The sequence below is a fragment of the Nomascus leucogenys genome, chromosome 14 (assembly GCF_006542625.1).
Source record: "Nomascus leucogenys isolate Asia chromosome 14, Asia_NLE_v1, whole genome shotgun sequence".
In the NCBI taxonomy this organism is placed as follows: domain Eukaryota; kingdom Metazoa; phylum Chordata; class Mammalia; order Primates; family Hylobatidae; genus Nomascus; species Nomascus leucogenys.
Genome location: NC_044394.1, coordinates 90601025 through 90623893, shown reverse-complemented (window position 1 = coordinate 90623893; position 22869 = coordinate 90601025). Strand labels below are relative to the sequence as shown.

Genomic DNA, 22869 nt, shown 5'->3' with positions numbered 1-22869 from the left:
CATATTGTGAACATTTTTAATGTCAGTAGATACAGATTTACAACACCACTTTGAATGGCTTCATAATACTCTACTGACTGAATATACCATAGTATTATTATTATTATTATTATTATTTATTTATTTTTTTTTTAAATACACAGAGACAGAGTCTCACCATGTTGCCTAGGCTGGTCTTGAGCTCCTGGGCTCAAGTGATCCTCCTACCTTGGCCTCCCAAAGTGCTAGGATTGCAGGTGTGAGCCACCACGCCCAGACTATTCTTGATTTTAATGCAAGGCAAAACTACAATTAGCTCTACACATCTTTTGTGGTCATTTCTTTTCTTTTAATATTATGGCATAAAAGGGCATTTCTAATCGAATGCTGTTGCCTCCTTTAACTCTTTAGCCCCCAAATCATTGGTGGTCCTCTCTCGCTAGGTTCAATCACGGCCACCTCTAAGCCAATCATCCGTGGATTTTTACTGCCCCAGATCCCTCCACTGAGCTCTCACAGGTACTGGAAATTCAGTGGTCCCACACTGAGGTCAACCTAGACAATTCCAGACATCAAACTCTCTTCTCCCCCTTTCTTTATTCATGATTTGGGCAAGCCATCCATCTGTGTAACATCTTTAACTTTTCCACTTTTACCTAATATATGATAAATGTATAATTCCTGATGCATAGAAAATATATCTTACTAAAGTTCATCAGGAAATGACTTAAATTATTTGAGATTGCTGCTTCTACTTAAGGCAACTAGTTACCTCCCCTCTCCATAAATTATGCACTTGGAAAATAGGGCTAGCAAGTGCTGGACATAAATAATTGATAATTAAGCTTTCCTAAATGATGAATTCCACTGCTGTATCACTGTATCAGATGGCTGCCCTTTGTCTTTTTAAGTTTTGATGGGTGACTTTCAGGAGTTCCTTAGTGATTGCTTTGATTTGGGCTGCATTATTACTCTCAAAGAATGTTTTCCTGCTTGTTTAATTCAATAGGTGCCTCACTTTGTGGTGGGTGATTTTATCCACATTGTTTTGTTTAATAGATGTTTCTAGACTAAAGCTCCTTTGTAGAAAGTTTTAAAAATGAATGTTTGGTTCAGTTTTTGCTAGAATTTTCTTCTCTGTCTTCCTTCCTATGGCTTCTCCACAGGCTCAAAGTACTGAATCTCATTTTTTCTTTTCTTTTTTTTTTTTAGTTTGCTATAAATCTTTTTTTCCTTTTTCCTTTTCTTTTCTTTCTTTCTTTCTTTTTTTTTTTTTTTCTTAGGGTCTCACTCTGTCACCCAGGCTGGAGTGCAGTGGCAATCATAGCTCGCTGCAACCTTGAACTCCTGAACTCAAGCGACCCTTCTGCCTCAGCCTTCTGAGTAGCTAGAACTACAGACACATGCTACCATGCCCAACTAATTTTTGTATTTTTATTTTTTTGTTTTGTTTTGTTTTTAGTAGAGACAAGGTCTTGCTAAGCTTGCTAAGTTGCCCAAGCTGGTCTCGAACTCCTGGCCTAAAGCAATCCTCCTGCATCAGCCATCCAGAGTTTTAGGATTACAGGCAAGACCCATCACACCCTGCCTGCTACAAATCTTCAACAAATATTGCAACTGATTTAGGGAGTTTGTGTATATCCTCACTGTATTATACACAAACGTTTTGCCACTTAATAAGTTCCTTGTGTTAATTTCAGAAATGGGGTATATGAGATTGTTGATAAAGGTATATTATGGGATGTGTCCTTTACTTTGGACAGCTTACCTTCATGGGAGAATTAGATAATAGAAATTAGAGGTAAGAGTCATTCGTTTAATCATCAAACTTAAAATGTATTCCCAGATGTAATTTTCAGCATAACCTAAGCTTCCTTTGGTTCTCAGTTCCATCATATCCTGTCACAGTTCCTTGGTTTTTCCAGATGAGGCTGATGGGAATTTTGGCCCCTGACTGCTGATTTCATTTGGTTATTATATTGTACTGAAAATATTTCTGCCTCCTGGTTGATTAAGAAGAGGCAAAGGGGCCCTGCCATGACTGATGTCCCAGCAGTTCTGGCCGTTAGCACTGTTAATGAATTTGAGGTGGAGAGGGTATGTGTGTAGCCTTCTTTCATAGCATTAAATTGTCCCCTTATTTTACACCATAGTCTGTGTAGTAATTGGTAGAGAAAGCCAGGGATAGCTGTATTATTTAAATTCATATTTTCCTGTGAAACAATAATGTTTTACAGCAAGTTAAAGTGTGAAGAACCTTCATCATAGAAGGTTATGGAGGTATAGCAGTAGTGTTGGGTGGGTACTGAGACTTCTGTGTGTAGGTATAAGCTGGCTTATGAAAATCTAGGCAAATAAATGTATGTATCTGCGGATATAGGAAAAAAACTCAGTTTCTCCTATACACTCACAACACAAGCAGCGCAGAAAACTTCTGTGACCTCTGGTCAGCAGAATATGTGGGGATTCTCTCCACCAGCAACCACTCAGTTCTGCAGAGGACACCAGCTGGGTGTCCTCCCATTCATTTCACTTCTGATACTACTTGAAGATAGTGTCCGATCCCACAGGTTGAGGGTGCAATCTCACAAGACTGCTCCCCACCTCTGATGCCCATCCCTAGCCCCAGGTTGTTTTACCTGTGCTTCTGACTAATCAACCAGAAAGCAGGGTTCCCATAACCCCCTCTTTGGGTTTGATTAACTTGCTAGAGAGACTCACAGAACTAGAGAAACACATTTACGAGTTTATTATCAAGGATATTACAAAGGATACAGAGAGAGATACATAGGGCGAGGTTATGTGAGAAGGGGCACAGAGCTGCTATGCCGTCTCTGGGCACGTTACCCTCCAGAAACCTCTAAGTATTCTCCTGTTTGGAAGCTCTCCGAACCCAGTCCTTTGGATATTTATGGAAGCTTCATTACGTAGCATGGTTGATTACATCATTGGACATTGATGATCAACTTAACTTTCAGCCCCTCTCCCTTCCTCAGTGGTTGCGGAATGGGCTGAAAGTCCCAACCCTCTAATCCTGCCTTTTCTTTCCAGTGACCAGCCACCATCCTGAGGCTACCTAGGGGCTGCCAGGCACTGGTTAATTCATTGGCATATGTAAAGACAAAAAAAAAAGACATCACTTTGGATATTCCAAGGACTTTTTTTTTTTTTTTTTTTTTTTTTTTTTTGAGATGGAGTCTCGCTCTGTCACCTAGGCCGGAGTGTAGGGGCGTGATCTTGGCTTACTGCAACCTCTGCCTCCCAGGTTCGAGAGATTCTCCTGCCTCAGCCTCCCAAGTACCTGAGACTGCAGGCACATGCCACCATGCCTGGCTAATTTTTGTATTTTTAATAGAGACGGGGTTTCACCATGTTGGCCAGGCTGCTCTCTAACTCCTGACCTCAAGTGATCTGCCCTCCTCGGCCTCCCAAAGTGCTGGGATTACAGGCATGAGCCACCATGCCGGCCTGGATATTCCAAGGATTTTAAGAGTTACATTCCAGGAAATAGGGTTGAAGATCAAACATATATTTTACAATATCACAGTGTATGTATATGCTGATACTTGTAGCTGAGATTCTTCAATACATGGAATAACTACTTCAAGTTTAAAGGCAAAAGTCAGGAACCAAAAAATATATATTATCATTAATGTGCATTGTAGGACCTTTTGGTCTTTTGGCTGGAGGTATTTTAAACAGATCATTAGAAGAATTCAATTAAGAATGTTAAAAGGAAAACAGTGATTTATTCTATGTTTGGTATCTGGGGTTTTCCCTGCCATGATTTTGCTTATTTTGTGCCATTGTCCCAAATCAGGAAAAGAAAACACTCTTGGGATTAGAAATTGCTCTAATTATTCATTCAGAGGGTTAACTTTTTTGTTTTTGTTTTTTTGAAATGGAGTCTCACTCTGTCACCCAGACTGGAGTGCAGTGGTAGGATCTTGGCTCACTGCACTTCTGTTTCCTGGGTTCAAGCCATCCTCCTGCCTCAGCTTCCTGAGTAGCTGGGACTACAGGCATGTGCCACCACACCTGGCTAATTTTTACATTTTTAGTAGAGACAGGGTTTTTCCATGTTGGCCAGGCTGGTCTCGAACTCCTGATCTCAGGTGATCTGTCTGCCTCAGCCTCCCAAAGTGCTGGGATTACAGGTGTGAGCCACCACGCACGGCCCAAAAGGTTAACATTTTTTTTTTTTAAGGTTAACATTTTTAAAATCCGCTTTTTTTTTTTTTTTTTTTTACTAGATTTAGGTTGACTGTTTTCTGCTTGTTTGATTTTTTTTCTGTTTGTTCCTCTCTAGGAAGCTATTTTGCCAGCCACTTCATTATGGGAGGAGAGAAGTTTGACTCAACTCATCCTGAAGGTTACCTGTTTGGAGAGAACAGCGATCTGAACTTTCTGGGGAACAGACCAGTTGCGGTATGGCTGTAATCAGTTTACTCCCACTTGGAGCTTAAGTGGCCAATTCAAAAAGTGTACCAAAAATAAGTTTGCAGTTGCTTGTTCAGCAGTTTGTAGCTTGGTCTGAGTTGAGAGCGATGCACTAGAAGACAAACTGCAGCCTCCTTGGTTGTATGGGGTCTCTTGTTGCTAGAGGACTGGAAGAGCTCCTGGAGTCTTGTGAGGGAGAGGATGAGTCTCACAAATTAAGCTTTCTTGAGGATCCGGATCTCTCCCTAAATGCCACCTCTTCAGGCAACCCTCTTCCAAGGGCTTACCTTTTGTTTTTTCTTCATAGCACTTAACACCAACCTTTTATTGATTTGTCTCTTTCTCTGCTTATTGTCTACTTCCTCCTTTAGAACGTAAGTTTCATAAGGCAAGGACTGTTTTTACTGTAGTATCCCAAACCTAGAACAAAGCCTGGCACGTAATGTTAAGCCCTTAATAAATGATTGTGGAATGAATGACTGAAAATTTTTCTCTTGATATGTGAGTTGATATGAGAATACATTTCTCTCAGTTGTTCCTTCTCATAAATTTCTATTGAGCACCTTCTCTGCATCATGCAGGAGGCTTTGTAATAATAGCTGCCAGGTGGCTGTTGAGTGGCTACTGTGTGCTAGGAAGGTCCTAGAGACCCCTGTTCCATATGAAGACCACTTGACATAGGACTTATCACTCTATTTTATAAGCAAGAGAACTGAGGTGTTTGGAGAGATGAATAATGGTAGAAGCTAGGAAGTGCACACTATGTTCTAAGCACTGTTCTAAGGGTTTTTATATACATTTTTCTCAAAGTCATGTAACTAGGTTTGCCTGGTCACAGATCAGTAATCTTTCCAGTGCTCCTCACTGCCTTGAACTATTCTGCCAGTTTGGTGGAGCAGACAAAACACAGAAACAGGAAATGTTTAATTAACAATAAAGATCAGAAATGATTGAATCTGGTGGGAATTGAGAGTGGGAGAAGACAATGGCAAGGACAGGTTGCTTCAGTGTTGTGCTGGGAAGAGGTGCAGGGAGTTGAACTGGCCTTTGAAGAATGGTGGGTTGGATGAGGCCTTTCCAGGAGTAGAGCACAGCACGGGCCTAAGAGCATTCAAGTTGTTGAATTGGCAAACATTTACTGAGCAACTACTGTGTGTCAGGTACCGTGATAGTCGCTGTGGATACAGAGCTGAAATGAGCATGGCTTGTTCTTCCCTGGAACAAATAAGGAAACCAGTCTGGCCCGATTGGAAAGGTGGGCCGGGCATGTTGGCTAACACCTGTAATCCCAGCACTTTGGGAGGCCAAGGTGGACAGATCACCTGAGGTGGGAGCACGAGACCAACCTGGCCAACATGGTGAAACCCCATCTCTACTAAAAACACAAAAATTAGCCCGGGGTGGTGGCACACCCCTGTAATCCCAGCTGCTCCAGAGACTGAAGCAGGAGAATCGCTTGAACCCTGGAAGTGGAGGTTGCAGTGAGCTGAGGTTGCCCCACTGCGCTCCAGCCTAGGGGCTAGAGTTAGACTGTGTTTCAAAAAAAAAAAAAGAAAGGTAGCTGGCGGCTGTGTTACCTTGATAGGTTTTTTACTCTCTCCTGTGGACCGTGAGGAATATTTAAGACTTGTAGGTAGGTGAGTGACCTGGAGAAATTGCTTTTTTAGGAAGATTGATCTGATGATGGTCTTCCATCTTGACCTTTAGCATAAAAATAATTATTTTGTTGGTTTTCATTGTTCTCTTCCTTTCTTTCTTTTTTTTTTTTTGAGACGGAGTCTCGCTCTGTCGCCCAGGCTGGAGTACAGTGGCACGATCTCGGCTCACTGCAAGCTCCGCCTCCCGGGTTCACACCATTCTCCCGCCTCAGCCTCCCAAGTAGCTGGGACTACAGGCGCCCGCCACCACGCCCAGCTAATTTTTTTGTATTTTTAGTAGAGACGGGGTTTCACTGTGTTAGCCAAGATGGTCTCGATCTCCTGACCTCGTGATCCGCCCACCTTGGCCTCCCAAAGTGCTGGGATTACAGGCGTGAGCCACCACGCCCAGCCTGTTCTCTTCCTTTCTATCTGGAGTGACCCCTCTGCTAATTTTTTGTTCAGTAGTACACTTTTCAAAATGCCAAATCTTGTCTGCTTCAAATTAAGTTATGTCAACTAATACTTATCAAATGTCTACTCTTTGATTTTGTTACTACGCCTTGGTAATTAGAGTAGAAAGATCTTTCTTTTTTTCTGATAGAGCCAGATAAAAATATTTCCTCACTCACAGGGAGTCAGCTTGTGCTTTGAAAGTAGCCCTTTCTGCTGGTCATGGTGATTCATGCCTGTAATCCCAGCACTCTGGGAGGCCGAGGCGGGCGGATCACAAGGTTAAGAGATCAAGACCATCCTGACCAATGTGGTGAAACCCCATCTCTACTAAAAATACAAAAATTAGCTGGGCGTGGTGGTGTGCGCCTGTAGTCCCAGCTACTCGGGAGGCTGAGGCAGGAGAATTGCTTGAACCCAGGAGGCGGAGGTTGCAGTGAGCCGAGATCACTCCACTGCACTCCAGCCTGGGCGACAGAGTGAGACTCCGTCTCAAAAAAACAAAAACAAAAATGAAAGTAGCCGTTTCTTCTATTAATAACATGGACTTGATGTTTGCCTCTGTGTCTTTTTCCTTTCATCTGATGTAAAGATAGTTTATATATTTAAAAAAATTTTGGCCTTTTCAGTCCATAAAGATGATATAAAACTAAGTAAATGTAAAAATAAGTAAATCAGGGATGTCCAATCTTTTGGGTTCCCTGGGCCACATTGGAGAAGAAGAATTGTCTGTCACATTGGGCCACACACGAAATACACTAGCAGTAACGATAGCTGATGAGCTAAAAAAGAAAAAAGAAACCGCAAAAAAATCTTACAATGTTTTAAGAAAGTTTAGGAGTTTCTGTTGGGCCACATTAAAAGCCGTCTACCCTTGGGCCACAGGTTGGACAAGCTTGAAGTAAATGCTGCTTTAGGTTCAACTTGAGGTTTATGCTGGCTGGCAGACTTTTCCCAAGCCCATGCCGACCTATGAATGACTGAGCTCTTCCTGAAATGCTAGGTAGCAGCCTTGACCTTAAAGTTGAGGCTTTTTCCCAAAGAAGATCAAGCTGGGCACAGTGGCATGTGCCTGTGGTCCCAGTTACTCAGGAGGCTGAGGTTGAGATGGGAGGATCACCTGAGCCCAGGAGAATTCGAGTCCAGTTTGAGCAACACAGCAAGACCCCCATTTTAATCAATCAATCAATCAATCAATCAGTGCCACTTTAAAAAAAAAAAAAAAGAACATCAACGTTGGAGTTTTTGTTGTTGCTTTTATGTAGTAATCATTAAGTATGCTTAATGTTACACAAAGCAAATGAATTTTTTTTTTTTTGAGACAGAGTCTCGCTCTGTCACCCAAGCTGGAGTGCAGCAGCAAGATCTTGGCTCACTGCAACCACAGTCTCCCAGGCTCAAGTGATTCTCCTGCGTCAGCCTCCTGAGTAGCTGGGATTACAGGCGCCTGGCACCACACCTGGCTAATTTTTGTATTTTTTTGGTAGAGATGGGGTTTCACCATGTTGGACAGGTTGGTCTTGAACTCCTGACCTCAGGTGATCTGCCCATCTCGGCCTCCCAAAGTGCTAGGATTACGGGTGTGAGCCACCATGCTGGCAAATGTTTTTGAAAGACATAATTTTATATTAGGAAAGGAAATCAGAGTAACTTCATATAGCTACATAAAAATGTAGTATAGAGAATAAATGCAGCATGTTTCTCTTTTTCTTTTCCCCACAGGTTATTTGATAATAATAATGGCTAACATTTGAACACCTAGTTTTTGCCAGGGCTGATTGTTCTAAGCTTTTCATCTGTGTTATCTCATTTTGTCCTCACATCATAATGAGAAAGGTCCTCATTCAACAGGTGAAGAACACGTGGCACAGAGAGTTTAAAGACTGCACAGCCTGTAAGGGATCAGGATTGGAACCTAGCAGTCTGGCTCCAGAGCCTGAACCACTCTGCCATTTTTGCTAATTAGGCCGGGTGTACTCAGAAACTCTGCCCACATCCTGTTGGTGAGTCCATTGTGTAGATCTTCAAGTGCAATTTCTGAAATATTGGTATCTGAAAGTGGAATGAGGTCAGCACAGTGGCTTACGCCTGTAGTCCCAGCTGCTCAGGAGGCCGAGGCCTGTGGATCTCTTGAGCCTAGAAATTGAAAACCAGCCTGGGCAACATAGCAAGACGCTCATCTCTACAAAATATAAAATTAAAAAAAAAAATAGCCAGGCATGGTGGTGCATGCCTCTAGTCCCAGCTACTCAGGAGGCTGAGGTGGGAGGATCGCTTGAGCCCAGGATGCCAAGGCTTCAGTGAGCTATGATCACTGCAGCCTGGGCAACAGAGCAAGAACCTGTCTCAATAAATAAATAAATAAATAAATAAAAGTAGACAAGTGGCAGTGGTATGTTCTCTTGGAGCGCCTCTTCAGAGTCCATATTCCATGTGTAATTCCATCTGCTGAGCTGGCCTCTGGGTTTTGCCATTACTGCACAACATGCTTCTTTAGGGGAAGGCCCAGAGATTGAAGATTGACGTGTAGCTTGAGTTCTAAACAGCTGACTTCCATTCTCTAGCAAAAGATCTTGGGTGTCAGCACATGAGTGTTGGGTTACAGGGAGCAGGAAAGAGAACAACCTTTTACAGCCATCCAGCGGCATGCGGCAAGAGCGGCTCCTCTTCGCAGAGAGAATGAATATGGGCAGTGAAATATGTTAAAATTAATTGTTATATTAAGGTATAAATGCCATAGACTTCCTGGCTTCTGGGATATCCTGTCATTTCTTAATGAGCAGACTAAAATGTGTATCATTTGACTGAGCTGTACTTCGCACCACAGATCTACCACTTAGGATAATGCATCAAAGCCAATTTTTTTTTTCCCTAGAGATAGAGTCTTACTCTGTCACCCAGCCTGGAGTGCAGTGCCGTGCTCATAGCTCACTGCAGCCTCAAACTCCTGGGCTCAAATGATCTGCCTGTCTCAGTCTCCTGAGTAGCTGGGAATAAAGGTGCATGCTACTACACTGGGCTAATTTTTAAAATTTTTTTGTAGAGACAGGGTCTTGCTTTATTGCCCAGGCTGATCTCAGTCTCCTAGATTCAAGCAGTCCTCCTGCCTCAGCCTTCCAAAGTGTTGGGATTGCAGGTGTGAGCCACCAAGCCCGGCCCAAAGCCAAGTTTATTATCAAGTCTTAAGGGTCAGATTTAAAGAAACTAGAGTGTGTGTATATACAGAAAGATGGTGGAAGAGAGTTGGAATCTAGATTTCAAGTTTTATTTATATCTTACCGTTAAACTCTTTGTAACCTTGGCAAACGTATCACTCAGGCACTCAAATTACCTACTTGTAACATGGAGATAGTTCTGACTTTAGGATAATGTAATGCTTGGAATATTTCTTGGAATTGCTGGACAAAAAGCAGCATGCAGCAATGTTAGCTATACTTGCTACCTTTCCAGTTGGTTATTTCTACAGCTACTTGTTATTCTAGGTAGAGGGATCTTCACTGTTTTGTTTGCTTGTTTGTTTTTTGAGACAAAGGTTTACTCTTGTTGCCCAGGCTGGGGTGAGCCAATTGCAGTGAGCCGATTGCAGCGAGCTGAGATCCCGAGATCAGGCCATTACACTCCAGCCTGGGCAACAAGAGCGAACCACCATGCCCAGGTAATTTTTTGTATTTTTAGTAGAGACAGGGTTTCACTATGTTGTTCCAGGCTGGTCTCGAACTCCTGACTTCAGGCAATCCACTCACCTTGGCCTCCCAAAGTGCTAGGATTACAGGCATGAGCCACCTTGGCTGGCCTCTTCACTGTTTTTTAAATACTGTCTTAAGTATTTAAAGTAGTAAACTGGGCTTCTGAAGGTCTTTCTGCTCTGGTCCCCTATATAGAGGAACTGAGGTGTCTGAATCAGTTATAAAATGTTAAATAAAGACCATCCCTTCCCTTCCTAGGTGGCGGAAGAGCTGGTGTTGCTTTTCTGCTCCTTTATTGAGTTAGATCTTGTTTTGTTGGGATAATTACTGCCAAACTCTAAGTTATTAGAGGCTTAGAAATTAGTCAAGTAATGCCTTGACTCCTTCCTGCCCCTTTTTTTTCCTTTTGAGACAAGGTCTTGCCCTGTTGCCCAAGCCGAGGTACAGTGGCACAACTACAGCTCACTGCATCCTCGACTTCCTAGGCTTAAGTGATCCTCCACCTCAGATTCTCCAGTAGCTGGGACTACAAGCACGCCCCACCATGCCTGGCTTTTTAAAAAAAATTTCTATAAAGAGAATGCCTTACTATATAGCCCAGGCTGGTCTCAAACTCCTTCGCTCAAGTAGTCTTCCTGCCTTGGCCTCCCAGAGTGCTGGGATTATAGCTATGAGCCACTGTGCCCCGCCTCTACCTGCCTTTTGTAGACAGGAGCTCAAACTGTTCCTCTCATTTTATAAGGAAAGTAGTTGAGTTTTAGCCTAGTTCCTAATAGTCTGTATCCTCTTGTGTGTTCTGTAGCTGGGCCCCATTGACACAGTTTCTTCTTCCTCATGCTCCCTGCAATCAGGGCTGCATAGCTGGCATTATTATTTTTATTTATTTATTTATTTATTTATTTAGAGATGGAGTCTCGCTCTGTCGCCAGGCTGGAGTGCAGTGGCACGATCTTGGCTCACTGCAACCTCTGCTTCCCAGGTTCAAGCGATTCTTCTGCTTCAGCCTCCGAAGTAGCTGGGACTACAGGTACGCACCCCCACGCTCAGCTAATTTTTGTATTTTTAGTGGAGACGGGGTTTCACCATCTTGGCCAGGATGGTCTCAATATCTTGACCTGGTGATCCACCCATCTCGGCCTCCCAAAGGGCTGAGCCACTGTGCTCAGCCACTGACATTATTTTAAGAACTAAAATGTGCCAGGCATGGTGGCTTATCCCTATTCCCAGCACTTTGGGAGGCTGAGGCGGGAGGATCACTTGAGGCCAGAAGTTTGAGACCAGCCTGGGCAACATAGCAAAACCCTGACGCTACAAAAAAAAATTAGCCAGGGGTGGTGGTACACACCATATTCCTAGCTACTTGGGTGGCCGAGGCTAGAGGATTACTTGAGCCCAGGAGGTCAAAGCTGCAGTGAGCCATGATTGTGCCACTGCACTCTAGCCTGGGCGACAGAGCATGACCCTGTCAAAAAAAGAAAAAGAAAGAAAGAAAAAAAAGAAAAAAGAAAAGAGGAAGGGAGGGAGCGAGGGAGGGAGGAAGAAAGGAGGCTGGGCATGGTGGCTCACGCCTCTAATCCCAGCACTTTGGTAGGCCGAGGCAGGTGGATCACTTGAGGTCGGGAGATCAAGACCAGCCTGGCCAAAATGGTGAAACCCTGCCTCTACTAAAAATGGAAAAATTAGCTGGGCGTGGTGGGGGGTGACTGTAATCCCAGCTACTTGGGAGGCTGAGGCAGGAGAATCGCTTGAACCCAGGATGCACAGGTTTCAGTGAGCCGAGATCGCACCACTATACTCCAGCCTGGGTGATAGAGTGAGACTCAGTCTCAAAAAAAAAGAAAGAAAGAAAAGAAATAAGGCGCATACAGTGTACTTTTCTTCTTTCTCTAGTACAGATATACCAAAAGTTGTACTCAAATCCAGTTTCTGTGAATTGAACCCTTTTATCACATGTGTCAGGAAGAGCAAGTTATTTAAAGGAACTTGGTAGTATATCCATTTGTAACATAGAGTTTTGCACACATGGAGCTTTGTGGCAAAAAAAGAGAACATGATTCTGTTAGTCCCGGTGCTATTCATTCATTCAAGTATTTATGAGTCAGATACTGTGCTGGGAACTAGGAATGCAGAGATGAAAAGACATGACCCTTGACCTGAAGATGCTTGCTGCAGAGTGGGGCAGCTGATGTGCCCCCACTGCGAGGGACTGTGATAGGTTCTACAAGAGAGGACCAGAGTGCCCTGGAGCACAGACCAGTGGGGATGCCCTCTCTCCAGGGAAGGGGCTTCTGGGAGGTGACTCCTTTAACCTGGAGGGATAAGCAGGATTTCCTAGATAGGGAAGATGAGGAGAGGCATCTGAGGCAGAATTAATTAATAAGCAATACAAGGAAGCATAAAGATGCAGAAGTGTGCTTTTGGTGCTCAGAGTGGTGAGTAGTCAATAAGGATTGGACTGTGAGGGATGCTGGTTGGAGTTGAGGCTGGAAAGACAAATTGGGTTCATATCTGAAGAGCCATCAATATTGTATTAAGAAGTTTTTACGGGCCAGGCGCGGTGGCTCACACCTGTAATCCCAGCACTTTGGGAGGCCGAGGCGGGCCAATCACGAGGTCAGGAGATCGAGACCATCCTGGCTAACACGGTGAAACCCCGTCTCTACTAAAAATACAAAAAATTAGCCGAGCGTGGTGGCGGGCACCTTAGTAGTCCCAGCTACTCGGGAGGCTGAGGCAGGAGAATGGCGTGAACCCAGGAGGCAGAGCTTGCAGTGAGCCGAGATGGTGCCACTGCACTCCAGCCTGGGCAACAGAGCGAGACTCTGTCTCAAAAAACAAACAAACAAACAAAAAAACAAAACTTTTTACAGGCCAGGCGTGGTGGCTCACGCTCATAATCCCAGCACTTTGGGAGGCTGAGGCGGGGAGGTCACCTTAGGTCAGGAGTTTAAGACCAGCCTGGCCAACATGGTGAAACCCTGTCTCTACAAAAATACAAAAATTAGCCAGGCGTGATGGTGGGTTCCGTAATCCCAACTACTCAGGAAGCTGAGGCAGGAGAATTGCTTGAACCCAGGAGGCAGAGGTTGCAGTGAGCCAAGATCGCGCCATTGCACTCCAGCCTGGACTGGACGAGACCATCTCTCAAAAGAAAAAGATAACTATTACAATCTAATTCGCATTTTAGAAAATTAATTCTATAAATTAATTCACAGTGTAGGTAATGAATCAGAAAGACAGGAAATAAGAAGACCAGTTAGGAAGAAATTTATTTTAAGAAAAAATACATGAAATACCTGAATAGGATTAACAGCATTGCAAATAAACATGGTGCAGACTTTCTATCCTAGAACCATGGACCAATTTATAACCTTGCAGAGAAGGCCCCAGGGCTGATGATCATTGCTTTGACTTATCTGAAGCATCGATTGGCCACTTTTTGGTACTATGCCAAGGCTGAGCTGCTTCCTCCAACCCCTAGTGAGATCTCTAGAACTATTCAGAGCCTGACTGAAAAAAAATAGTAATGCTCTAATAGCTCACAGTTAAGAAAGCTTTGCTGAATGATGTGGTGGCCACTGAGGTGTGGATGTGATTTTATGTCAGAGAGCTCATAGGCAAGTGTGGCATCATTGCTGTAATCTTTGAAGACCCATCTTTAACATCTGATTACATTTGATTTATCACTTGTATGTTCTTGGACCATGTGTGATCAGACTAAAATGTGTCTAAAAAACAGAAAATAAAATGAATACAGTGCAGATTAGAGAACTGCAGCAGTGTGAGTTGAGGCAAAGGAAACTCCAAGGAACAGCCTCTGTGAGAGGCCACCACTTACCCAGATGCTGTGCATGTGTTATGTTTGGAGATTTATTTGTGCCTTGGACTTGGAGTAACTGGCCTAATAGGTCACAGCACAAGGACCTGGCACTTACTGCCCTACAGGCCTAAAGCCCACGGTGGGAACGGGTGTCTTTCTCATGCACGTGTGTGTGTGTGTGTGTGTGTGTGTGTGTGTGTGTGAGGAGAGGAGAGAGAGAGAGAGAGAGAAACTGAGATGAGATTGGGTTATTTGCCTTTTGCATGCTATCTTCTTTCCTTCTTCCTTCCTTTATAATTTTACTACAATTTTTTTTGTCCTTTAGCCTGGAAATATTGATTAAATTTTGAGCTGTGCATACCCTTTGGCCCAGCTGTTTCACCTCTTCGAATCTCTCCTACAGAAATATTTTGAAGAGTGTGAAATGATTCCTATTTACAATGTATATTATAGCATTACTTGTAGTAGTGCAAAATTAGAAAATATCTAATGGCCATTGTAGCGGAATGGTTAAATAAATTATAATGTGCCTATGCCATGAACTGTTATTCAGCAAAAATTAGATGGATCTGCGTCCACTGAGATGGCAATATGCCCACAACCACATCACTTACTGAATAAAGGAAGTTGCAGTATATAATGTAGAGTCTGATTTCATTTCGGATAAAAATAATATATGTACATGTGTGCATTTATGTAGATATATTTATAGCCACAAAAATATACTATTACAATGCATTTAAACTGTTACAATGGCAACTCTTGGGATATATCAAGAAGGGGGGTATTTACTTCTTAATTCATATTTTCTAAAATTTTCTTTATATTTTTTTGAGAAAGAAGTTTGTTCTGTCACCCAGGCTGGAGTGCAGTGGTGCAATCATAGCTCACTGTAACCTGGAACTCCTGGACTCAAGCAGTCCTCCTGCCTCAGCCCTCCTGGTAGCTGGGACTACAGATGCATGACACCGTGCACAGCTAATTTAACATTTTTTCTTTTTCTTTCTTTTTTTTTTTTTTTGTAGAGAGCAGGGTCTCACTATGTTGCCAAGGCTCTTGGGCTCAAACAATCCTCCTGCCTCGGCCTCCCAAAGTGCTGGGATTACAGGTGTGAGCCACTGTGCCCGGCTCTTCATATTCTTCTATGTTGTTTGAATTTTTTCCAGTGAACATGTTTTCATTTTTAAATGAAAAGTATTTTAATTTTGTTTAAAAATAGAGGTGGGAATACTTCTAAGTAGAGGAAGGAAATAGGCTTAGAAGAATATTTAGAAGTAGGAAAATTAAGGGAGTTAACAAAATAATGGTTTTAATTTTTTAGTGAACTACAGGAAAGGTAGGGTCTGCTCAGTGGGGTTGGGATGTGTGCCAGGAAGTGTCTGGGGGCTTGTGGAGAAAGACAGAAAACCAGAGTAAGCATGGGGAGGAATAGAGCCAGGGAGCTCGATCCTCTTGGTGCCAACATGCAGTAATTCACCTTTAGAAACAATTGATTCGAAATGGTATGAGATTCAGTACGGATGTGGCCTGCTTTTCAGCAACCTGACAGTAAAAGAACTAAGGGATTAATATTCCTACTTTTAAAATGGTTTAGGGCTTTAAAGAGTTTCACTTAAGGCATTCTTAGAATACATGTCTCCCTACTTCCACGCCCTCCCCAGAGGTGACCACCCTGCTCATCACACATTGTTGTACAGTCTCCAGAACTCCTTTCATCTCACAAAACTGAAACTCTGTCCCCATTGGACACTGACTCCCCATTTCCCTCTCCTACCAGCCCCTGGCCTCCACCATTCTGTTTTCTGTCTCTATGAGTTTGACTACTCTAGGTACCTCATACGAGTTGAATCATAGAATATTTGTTCTTTTGTGACTGGCTTATTTCACTTGGCATGTCCTTGGTTCATCCATGTTGTAGCATGTGTCAGAATTTCCTTTTTAAGGCTGAATAATATTCCATTATATAGATACACTGTATATCCATTCATTCATCGGTAGACAGACACTTGGGTTGCTCCTGCCTTTTGGCTATTGGGCTAGGGAAGAAATGCCTTTTTTTTTTTTTTTTTTTTTTTTGACGAGACGGAGTCCTGCTCTGTCGCCCAGGCTGGCGTGGAGTGGCACGATCTTCGCTCACTGCAAGCTCCGCCTCCCAGGTTCACAGCATTCTCTTGCCTCAGCCTCCAGAGTGGCTGGGACTACAGGTGCCCGCCACCACGCCCGGCTAACTTTTTTTGTGTTTTTAGTAGAGGGGTTTCACCATGTTAGCCAGGATGGTCTCGATCTCCTGACCTCGTGATCCGCCTGCCTCAGCCTCCCAAAGTGCTGGGATTACAGGCGTGAGCCACTGCGCCCGGCCTGAAATGCCTAGTTTTATGAAATTATGTAGGCTTGTTGTAGGTTCAATTTTGAAATTTAACTTGTTTTTATGTTCTTACAAAAAACATTTTATTCAATTTATATTACTTTTCGTCCTTAATAAAGATGAGGACATTATTTCAAATGCCCCCTTCTAGGGAAAGTAGCTCCCAGTCGCCTAATAAATGAATACTGAATACACAAACAAAGACTATTTTGCTGTGTGTAGGTAACATCATAGTCATATTTTCAAGTACCAAGAAAGTATAACGAGATTGTAGATTTTATTCGAGTTAGTTTCAACTCTCTCTTGATTCCAGAGATAACATGAAAAAAACTGGTTACTTTTATAGAGAATAGTATAGGATTGGGTTTTTAAAAAATATATAAGAGCATAAAATATGAGGCCTAACAGTATGTGGAAGGTTAACTATACCTTTGGAAAATAAGTAGCAAAAGAAAGAGAACTTTGGAAAGCTATTAATAGGTCCAAGCATTTGCTTGGCCCTATAAAGGGGATTTTTATGGGGCTTCTGTTCCAGGAGTTTCCTGCCCTGAGACCTCTGTTTTATGGAGTTGGATTTCTGTGGTAGGTGGATCTTCAGAGGGACAGGGGTCCCAGTAGCATGAGCAGGTGGCAGTGGGATGGAGACCAGCGAGCTGCATCACCAAGTTCAGTCACACTTCACATTGAGATCACCAGTGATAAGAAGGGGCACTCCCAGAGAAGTTGAATCAGTGTTTATACCTATTAGTGTTGATGTAGCTCTTCCTGCCAGCTGTTCTTTTTTTTTAACTTTCTGTTTTGAATACAAAAAACAGCTGCTTTTGGCAGGGCACAGTGGCTCACATCTATAATCCCAGCACTTTGGGAGGCCAAAGTGGGAGGATCACATGAGCCCAGGAGTTCAAGACCAGCCTGGGCAACATAGTGAGACCCTCTACAAAAAATAAAGGAAATTAGCTGTGTATGGTGGAGCGTGCCTATAGTCCCAGCTACTCAAGAGGCTGAGGTGGAAGGATCACTTGAGCCTGGGAGGTTGAGGTCACAGTGAGCTGTGAACAAGCCACTGCACTCCAGCCCAAACCAATTTGGAACATAAGTGCACTGGGAGAAGGAGGAAGAGAAAGTAGAGAAAGGAATAGTTTCTTCTTTGTTCATATTTTAATCTGGTCTCTGTACTAATTGAGAAGATAGTTTTCTTAAATGATCATTACACGTTGCCAGCTTTGATCTTCTTTCCCCTCTGTTACACAAGTCACTGACTGACTGGCTCACTCCTTCATTATTCCCTCAATCATTTACATTCTGTGGAATACCCATTGTCCTCCAGGCTGATGTTAGACACTAGAAATACCGATGAAATGCAGTCCCTGCGTGAAGGAGTTGTACAGCTAGGAAACATGAACACGTTGGAGGAGGGCCCATGAGCAGAGGCACAGAGACATCTAACCAACAAGCGGTCTGTGCACTGCAGATGATTCAGCATAAGCAGGTGTAGCATCCAGAGGGTGGGAGGAGACTTTGCAAGAGATAAGGCTGAGACGCCAGGCCTGGACCAAGGGGCCTGCTATGCCTCCCTGTGAGCTTCGGATTTTTGTCCTGTAGGTGTGAGGAACCACTAATGGGCTTTAAACTGGGGCTCACAGAAGACACATTTTAAAAGATCTCTCAGATGAAGTGTAGAAGGTAGATTAGAGAGTCATGAGAATGGATACAGGGTAACCAGTTGTCCAACTGAGATGTGATGGAGGTCTGACCTCAGGCCGCAGTAGGAATGAAGAGGACGTTGATGCATATGGCAGAACCTATGCTGGTAACCAATGTGGGGCAGAATCTAGGGTGTGGTAATTAGAGTATGTTCAGGCCCCACCAAAGGACACAGCCAGCTAGTGGATTTTCCCACTTTATGTGGAGACCCATTCTCGTGGAGTAGACACTAAGCCTTTTGAACTTCTCCTCTAAAGACCTCTGTGGCAGTTCTGGAATCATTTACTGTGGTCCATCATTTTTCCAAGCTCCCAAGAACCCTCCCTCCCCCAGCACGTATCAGATCCAAGGCTCTTGCCAAGGTGTTTATTCTGTGTCATAAGAGAATGTCCCCATATCAACAGGCTCTCCCTCATCCAACTTTGTATTCCAACACCCTCAGGAACCCCTCCCACACATCCTCCAGGTCCTGCTAGTGCCTTTGTTGGCCAGGTCCCAAGCACCTCTGGCATGATAAGCCCTATCCTCTCTTTGTAGGTCCAGCAGGCCCCGGTTGAGTGATACTCAGATAATGGCCCTAATTATGGTTGGGTGGCCAGGAAGGAAGGTGGTGGCAGGTTCTCTGTAGGGTAAGCATTGTCTTTTAAGTTACTCGCCTCATTTGAGACCTCTGTGTAATCATGAGGGGTGGAGGAGCAGGTTCCTCCCATCTTCAAGGGAGAGGGAGTGGGCTATTTGCAAGCCTAGGGAATCTGGGGTTCATGTTCCTCAAATAAATATACACAGACATTCCCATCTCAAGTCTTAGAGTTCACGCCTTCCCTACCAGGGCCTGAATCTGGCACAGTAGACTAGTATAGGCTGAGAGTTTATCCTTTTTGATTCTGCCATTCTTAAAATTAGGTCTTGTGCCTGCAGGAAATGATTGTCTTTAAATGCTGCCAAAGTAGCCTGGCATGGTGGCACATCTGTAATCCCAGCACTTGGGAGGCTGAGGTGGGAAGATGGCTTGAGACAGGAGTTTGAGGCTGCAGTGAACTATGTTCACACCACCGTGCTCCAAGCCTGGGTGCCATATTGAGACCCTATCTCAAATAAATTAATAAATAAGTAAAAATTGCCAAAGGAAGCTTACTGACTATCATAGCTGGCTTTATTTCTTTATTTTTAGTTTTTCTTATAAAGATGGGGTCTCGGCCAGGCGCAGTGGCTCACGCTTGTAATCCCAGCACTTTGGGAGGCCGATGTGGGTGGATCACGAGGTCAGGAGATCGAGACCACGGTGAAACCCCGTCTCTACTAAAAATACAAAAAAAAAATTAGCCGGGCGTGGTGGCGGGCGCCTGTAGTCCCAGCTACTCGGAGAGGCCGAGGCAGGAGAATGGCGTGAACCCGGGAGGCAGAGCTTGCAGTGAGCCGAGATTGCGCCACTGCACTCCAGCCTGGGCGACAGAGTGAGACTCCATCTCAAAGAAAAAAAAAAAAAAAAGGTGGGGTCTCACTATTTTGCCCAGGGCGGTCTCAAACTCCTGGCCTCAAGTGATCTTCCCGCCTCAGCCTTCCAAATTTCTGGGATTACAGGCATGAGCCACCACATCTAGCCTCATAGTTGGCTTTACGTTTTTTTATTGCTACACCTGAAACTCATTTTCTCTTTTCAATGAACCAATCCTCTTAATAACAGTCACCCAGTTTCACAGTCCTTACTGTAACTGTTTCTCCTGTACCTCCTGTACCAAAGACATCAAAATAGCCTGGATGTTATACAGCCCCGTGTCTCCTATTGCCCTTCACCACAGGGGAATGTCTACAGCATGCTGGGGACCATCCACGTTCCACCCACCTCAGTGATGGGTCCTCATTGCCATCTGGCTGGTGGGTGATCCACCCCCAAATTCCATCCATAGACATATCAACCGGTTTAGGTTGGGTTCTCTGGGAGCAAAGCCTGAGATGGAGATCTTTGTGAAAGCTATTTATTGAGGGAATGCTCTCTAGAGATGAGGAAGACAGATGGGGCAGTGGAGCAAAACCAAACATGAGTGCGGTCTTGGCCAAGACCCATTTTGGCCTGGTCCCACGGGAAAGCTTTGGAGTACAGCTTGTACCACAGAGTTGCTTCATCTCAAGGTAAAGGGGCCACCTTTTTGTACAGCCCTGTCAATCAGTCACTGGCTGTTGGTGGCTGTCCTGGAGTGAGATAGGGAATCAGGAAGACTCTTGGATCAGGTGGCTTTGGTTCCCAGTTCTTGGAGAAGGGGTAGCTATGGCTGTTTGTAGCCAAAACTCTCCACAGCAGGGGTACAGAGACCTGGGGAGGGGGTTGGGGAAGGTTGGGATGCCAGCACGTGACTACACTCCCGTACATACTTCGGCCCTTGCTTTTTGATTTAATGGTGTATCATATTGGAGATCATTCTAGATCCATTTACCTAGGGCTGACTTGTCCTCTTTAAAAATACTTAATTGACGTATAACATACACACAGAAGGATGACAAGTCATCCATGCACAGTTGATCTTCACAAAGTGAGCCCTCCGCTGTGGCCAGCATTCAGATGAAGTAGTAGCACATGGCCTGCACCCCCAGAAGCTCCCCTTCTGCTCCTTTCCTGTTGTTACCTCTAGCCTAAGGTAACTGCAATCCTAACTTCTGTCCTGGTTTGAACTTTATATAAGTGGAACTGTGTTCAATTTGCTTTTTAATGTCTGGCTCCTTTCACTCAGCATCTTTGTGACATTTATTTATCTCATGGTAGCTTAGCCCAGGAGGGTCCTTGGCTTTGCTCAGGAAAGAATTTAAGAGCCAGTGGTGGAAGAAAACAGCTTTATTGAGGCGGCAGTGTTACAGCTCTGCTACTGCTCCTGCAGAGCAGGGCTACCCAAAGGCAGTGTGTTGAGAGTAGCGGCTCAGAGCAGGTTTGTAATCATATTTATACCCACTTTAAATTATGTGCAAATTAAGGGACAAATTATATAGAAATTTCTTTTTTTTTAATTAATTTTTTTGCACAAAAAAAAAATTTTAAAAAAAAAAAAAAAGAGTACAAAATATAGAAGGTTGAAAAGGGAAAAAATGGGAAAAAAAAAAAAATTATAGAAGATAAAATCAATCCTATTGAAAAAAGAAAGAAAAAAAAAAAAGTGGATAAAATCAAAAAAAAAAAAAAATTAGAGTATGACCAGGTAACTTTTGTTGTCATGAGTTGGTTGGTTTGTCTGTTAGAAATTTCAAGAAGGATAGTACCTTCCAGGTCATTGGGTCATTGCCATGGAAAGGGGTGGTAACTTGCAGGTGTCGCCATGGCAATAGTAAACTGACATGGCACACACTGACAGGTATGGGAGGTACGGGCTATCTCATGGAAAGCTGCTTCTGCCCAGTCCCTGTTTTAGCTTATCCTCAATTTAGTCCGATGTCCGAGCCCCACCTCTGGAGTTGAGTCTCACTTCCTGAGTCAAGTCCTACATCCTACCTCAATGGCGTACAGTAACGAGAAGGAACAAACTATTCCTGTGCTGTGTACAGTTCATTTCCATTGCCGTATAGTATCTCATTGTGTGAATACACCATAATTTATCCACTCTGTTGTTTGCAGGCATTGAGCTTTTTTGGGCATTTTGGCTATTACACATAGTGCTGCCATGAACGTTCTATTATTACATGTATTTTGTTGCGTATATGTATGCATGCCTGTTAAGGCTAGAGCTAGGAGAATTGCTGAGTCATAGAATATGCTGTAGTAGATACCGCTAACCACTTTTCAAAGTGATTATACCAATTTTTTTTTTCCCACTAGCAGTGTTTAGAATTCCCGGCACCTAGTATTTTACATCTTTTTAATCTTAGCCATTGTCGTAGGTTTGTAGAATTTATTTTCATTTTCCTGATAACCGATGAAGTTGGAGAGACAGGTGATCTCCTGGTTACATGGTGTCTGGAAAAAGATCTAGGGGTCTAAATGGTCTAAATGCTTTTCATACCAACCCCAGTTTCCTTTTTCCAGCCTTACTATACCCCACTTTTAGGAGGACCCACACCTCCATTTCCTAAGCCTGTCTGGAGTTCTGTGACATGAATATGTTTCTGCCATTTGGGATTTTGGCCTTTTCTGTTCTCCTGAATCGCTTTCCACTTGTCAGTGTGTGTTTCAGCTTCCAAGTTTTTATTATAATATCCTCTCCCATTCCCTCTGCTCTTGTTTTTTTTTTTTTTTTTTTTTTTTTTTTTTTTTTTGAGACGGAGTCTCGCTCTGTCACCCAGGCTGGAGTGCAGTGGTGCCATCTCGGCTCACTGTAAGCTCCACCTCCCGGGTTCACGCCATTCTCCTGCCTCAGCCTCCTGAGTAGCTGAGACTACAGGCGCCCGCCACCACGCCCGGCTAATTTTTTGTATTTTTAGTAGAGACAGGGTTTCACGGTGTTAGCCAAGATGGTCTCCATCTCCTGACCTCGTGATCCGCCCACCTTGGCCTCCCAAAGTGCTGGGATTACAGGCGTGAGCCACCGTGCCCACCCTGCTCTTGTGGTTTTATATTTTTTTCTCTCTCTTTTTAAATCTCTTTACTGTTGTTTTAGTAGCAATTCAGAAGAAAGCAGTTATCTAAACTGGAAGGAAACCTAATCGTGTCTGGTACTGTATTATACAATCATGGAGGAGGACATAGGCCATTTCTATAGAGACAATTTTAAATGAGTTATTTGTCTTTGGGTTTAAACTATCCACTTCACAGCCCACTAAGAAGCGTCCAGCTTTTGGGGGTCTTTCAGCAGAGCCTGCAGAGTC

General features: G+C 43.7%; 1 protein-coding gene across 4 annotated transcripts in view; it reads left to right on the top strand.

The window, feature by feature from the left end:
- RNF157 (ring finger protein 157) overlaps nucleotides 1-22869 on the top strand; it is a 95731-nt gene that overhangs the window by 20793 nt on the left and 52069 nt on the right. For 3 of the 4 annotated variants that reach the window (XM_012512498.2, XM_030827513.1, XM_030827512.1), the window contains exon 2: nucleotides 4289-4407. In XM_012512498.2, the coding sequence (XP_012367952.2) occupies nucleotides 4289-4407 (119 nt within the window). Of the gene's footprint in view, nucleotides 1-4288; nucleotides 4408-22869 lie in introns of those variants that run through there. The other variant, XM_030827514.1, reaches the window with a different exon arrangement.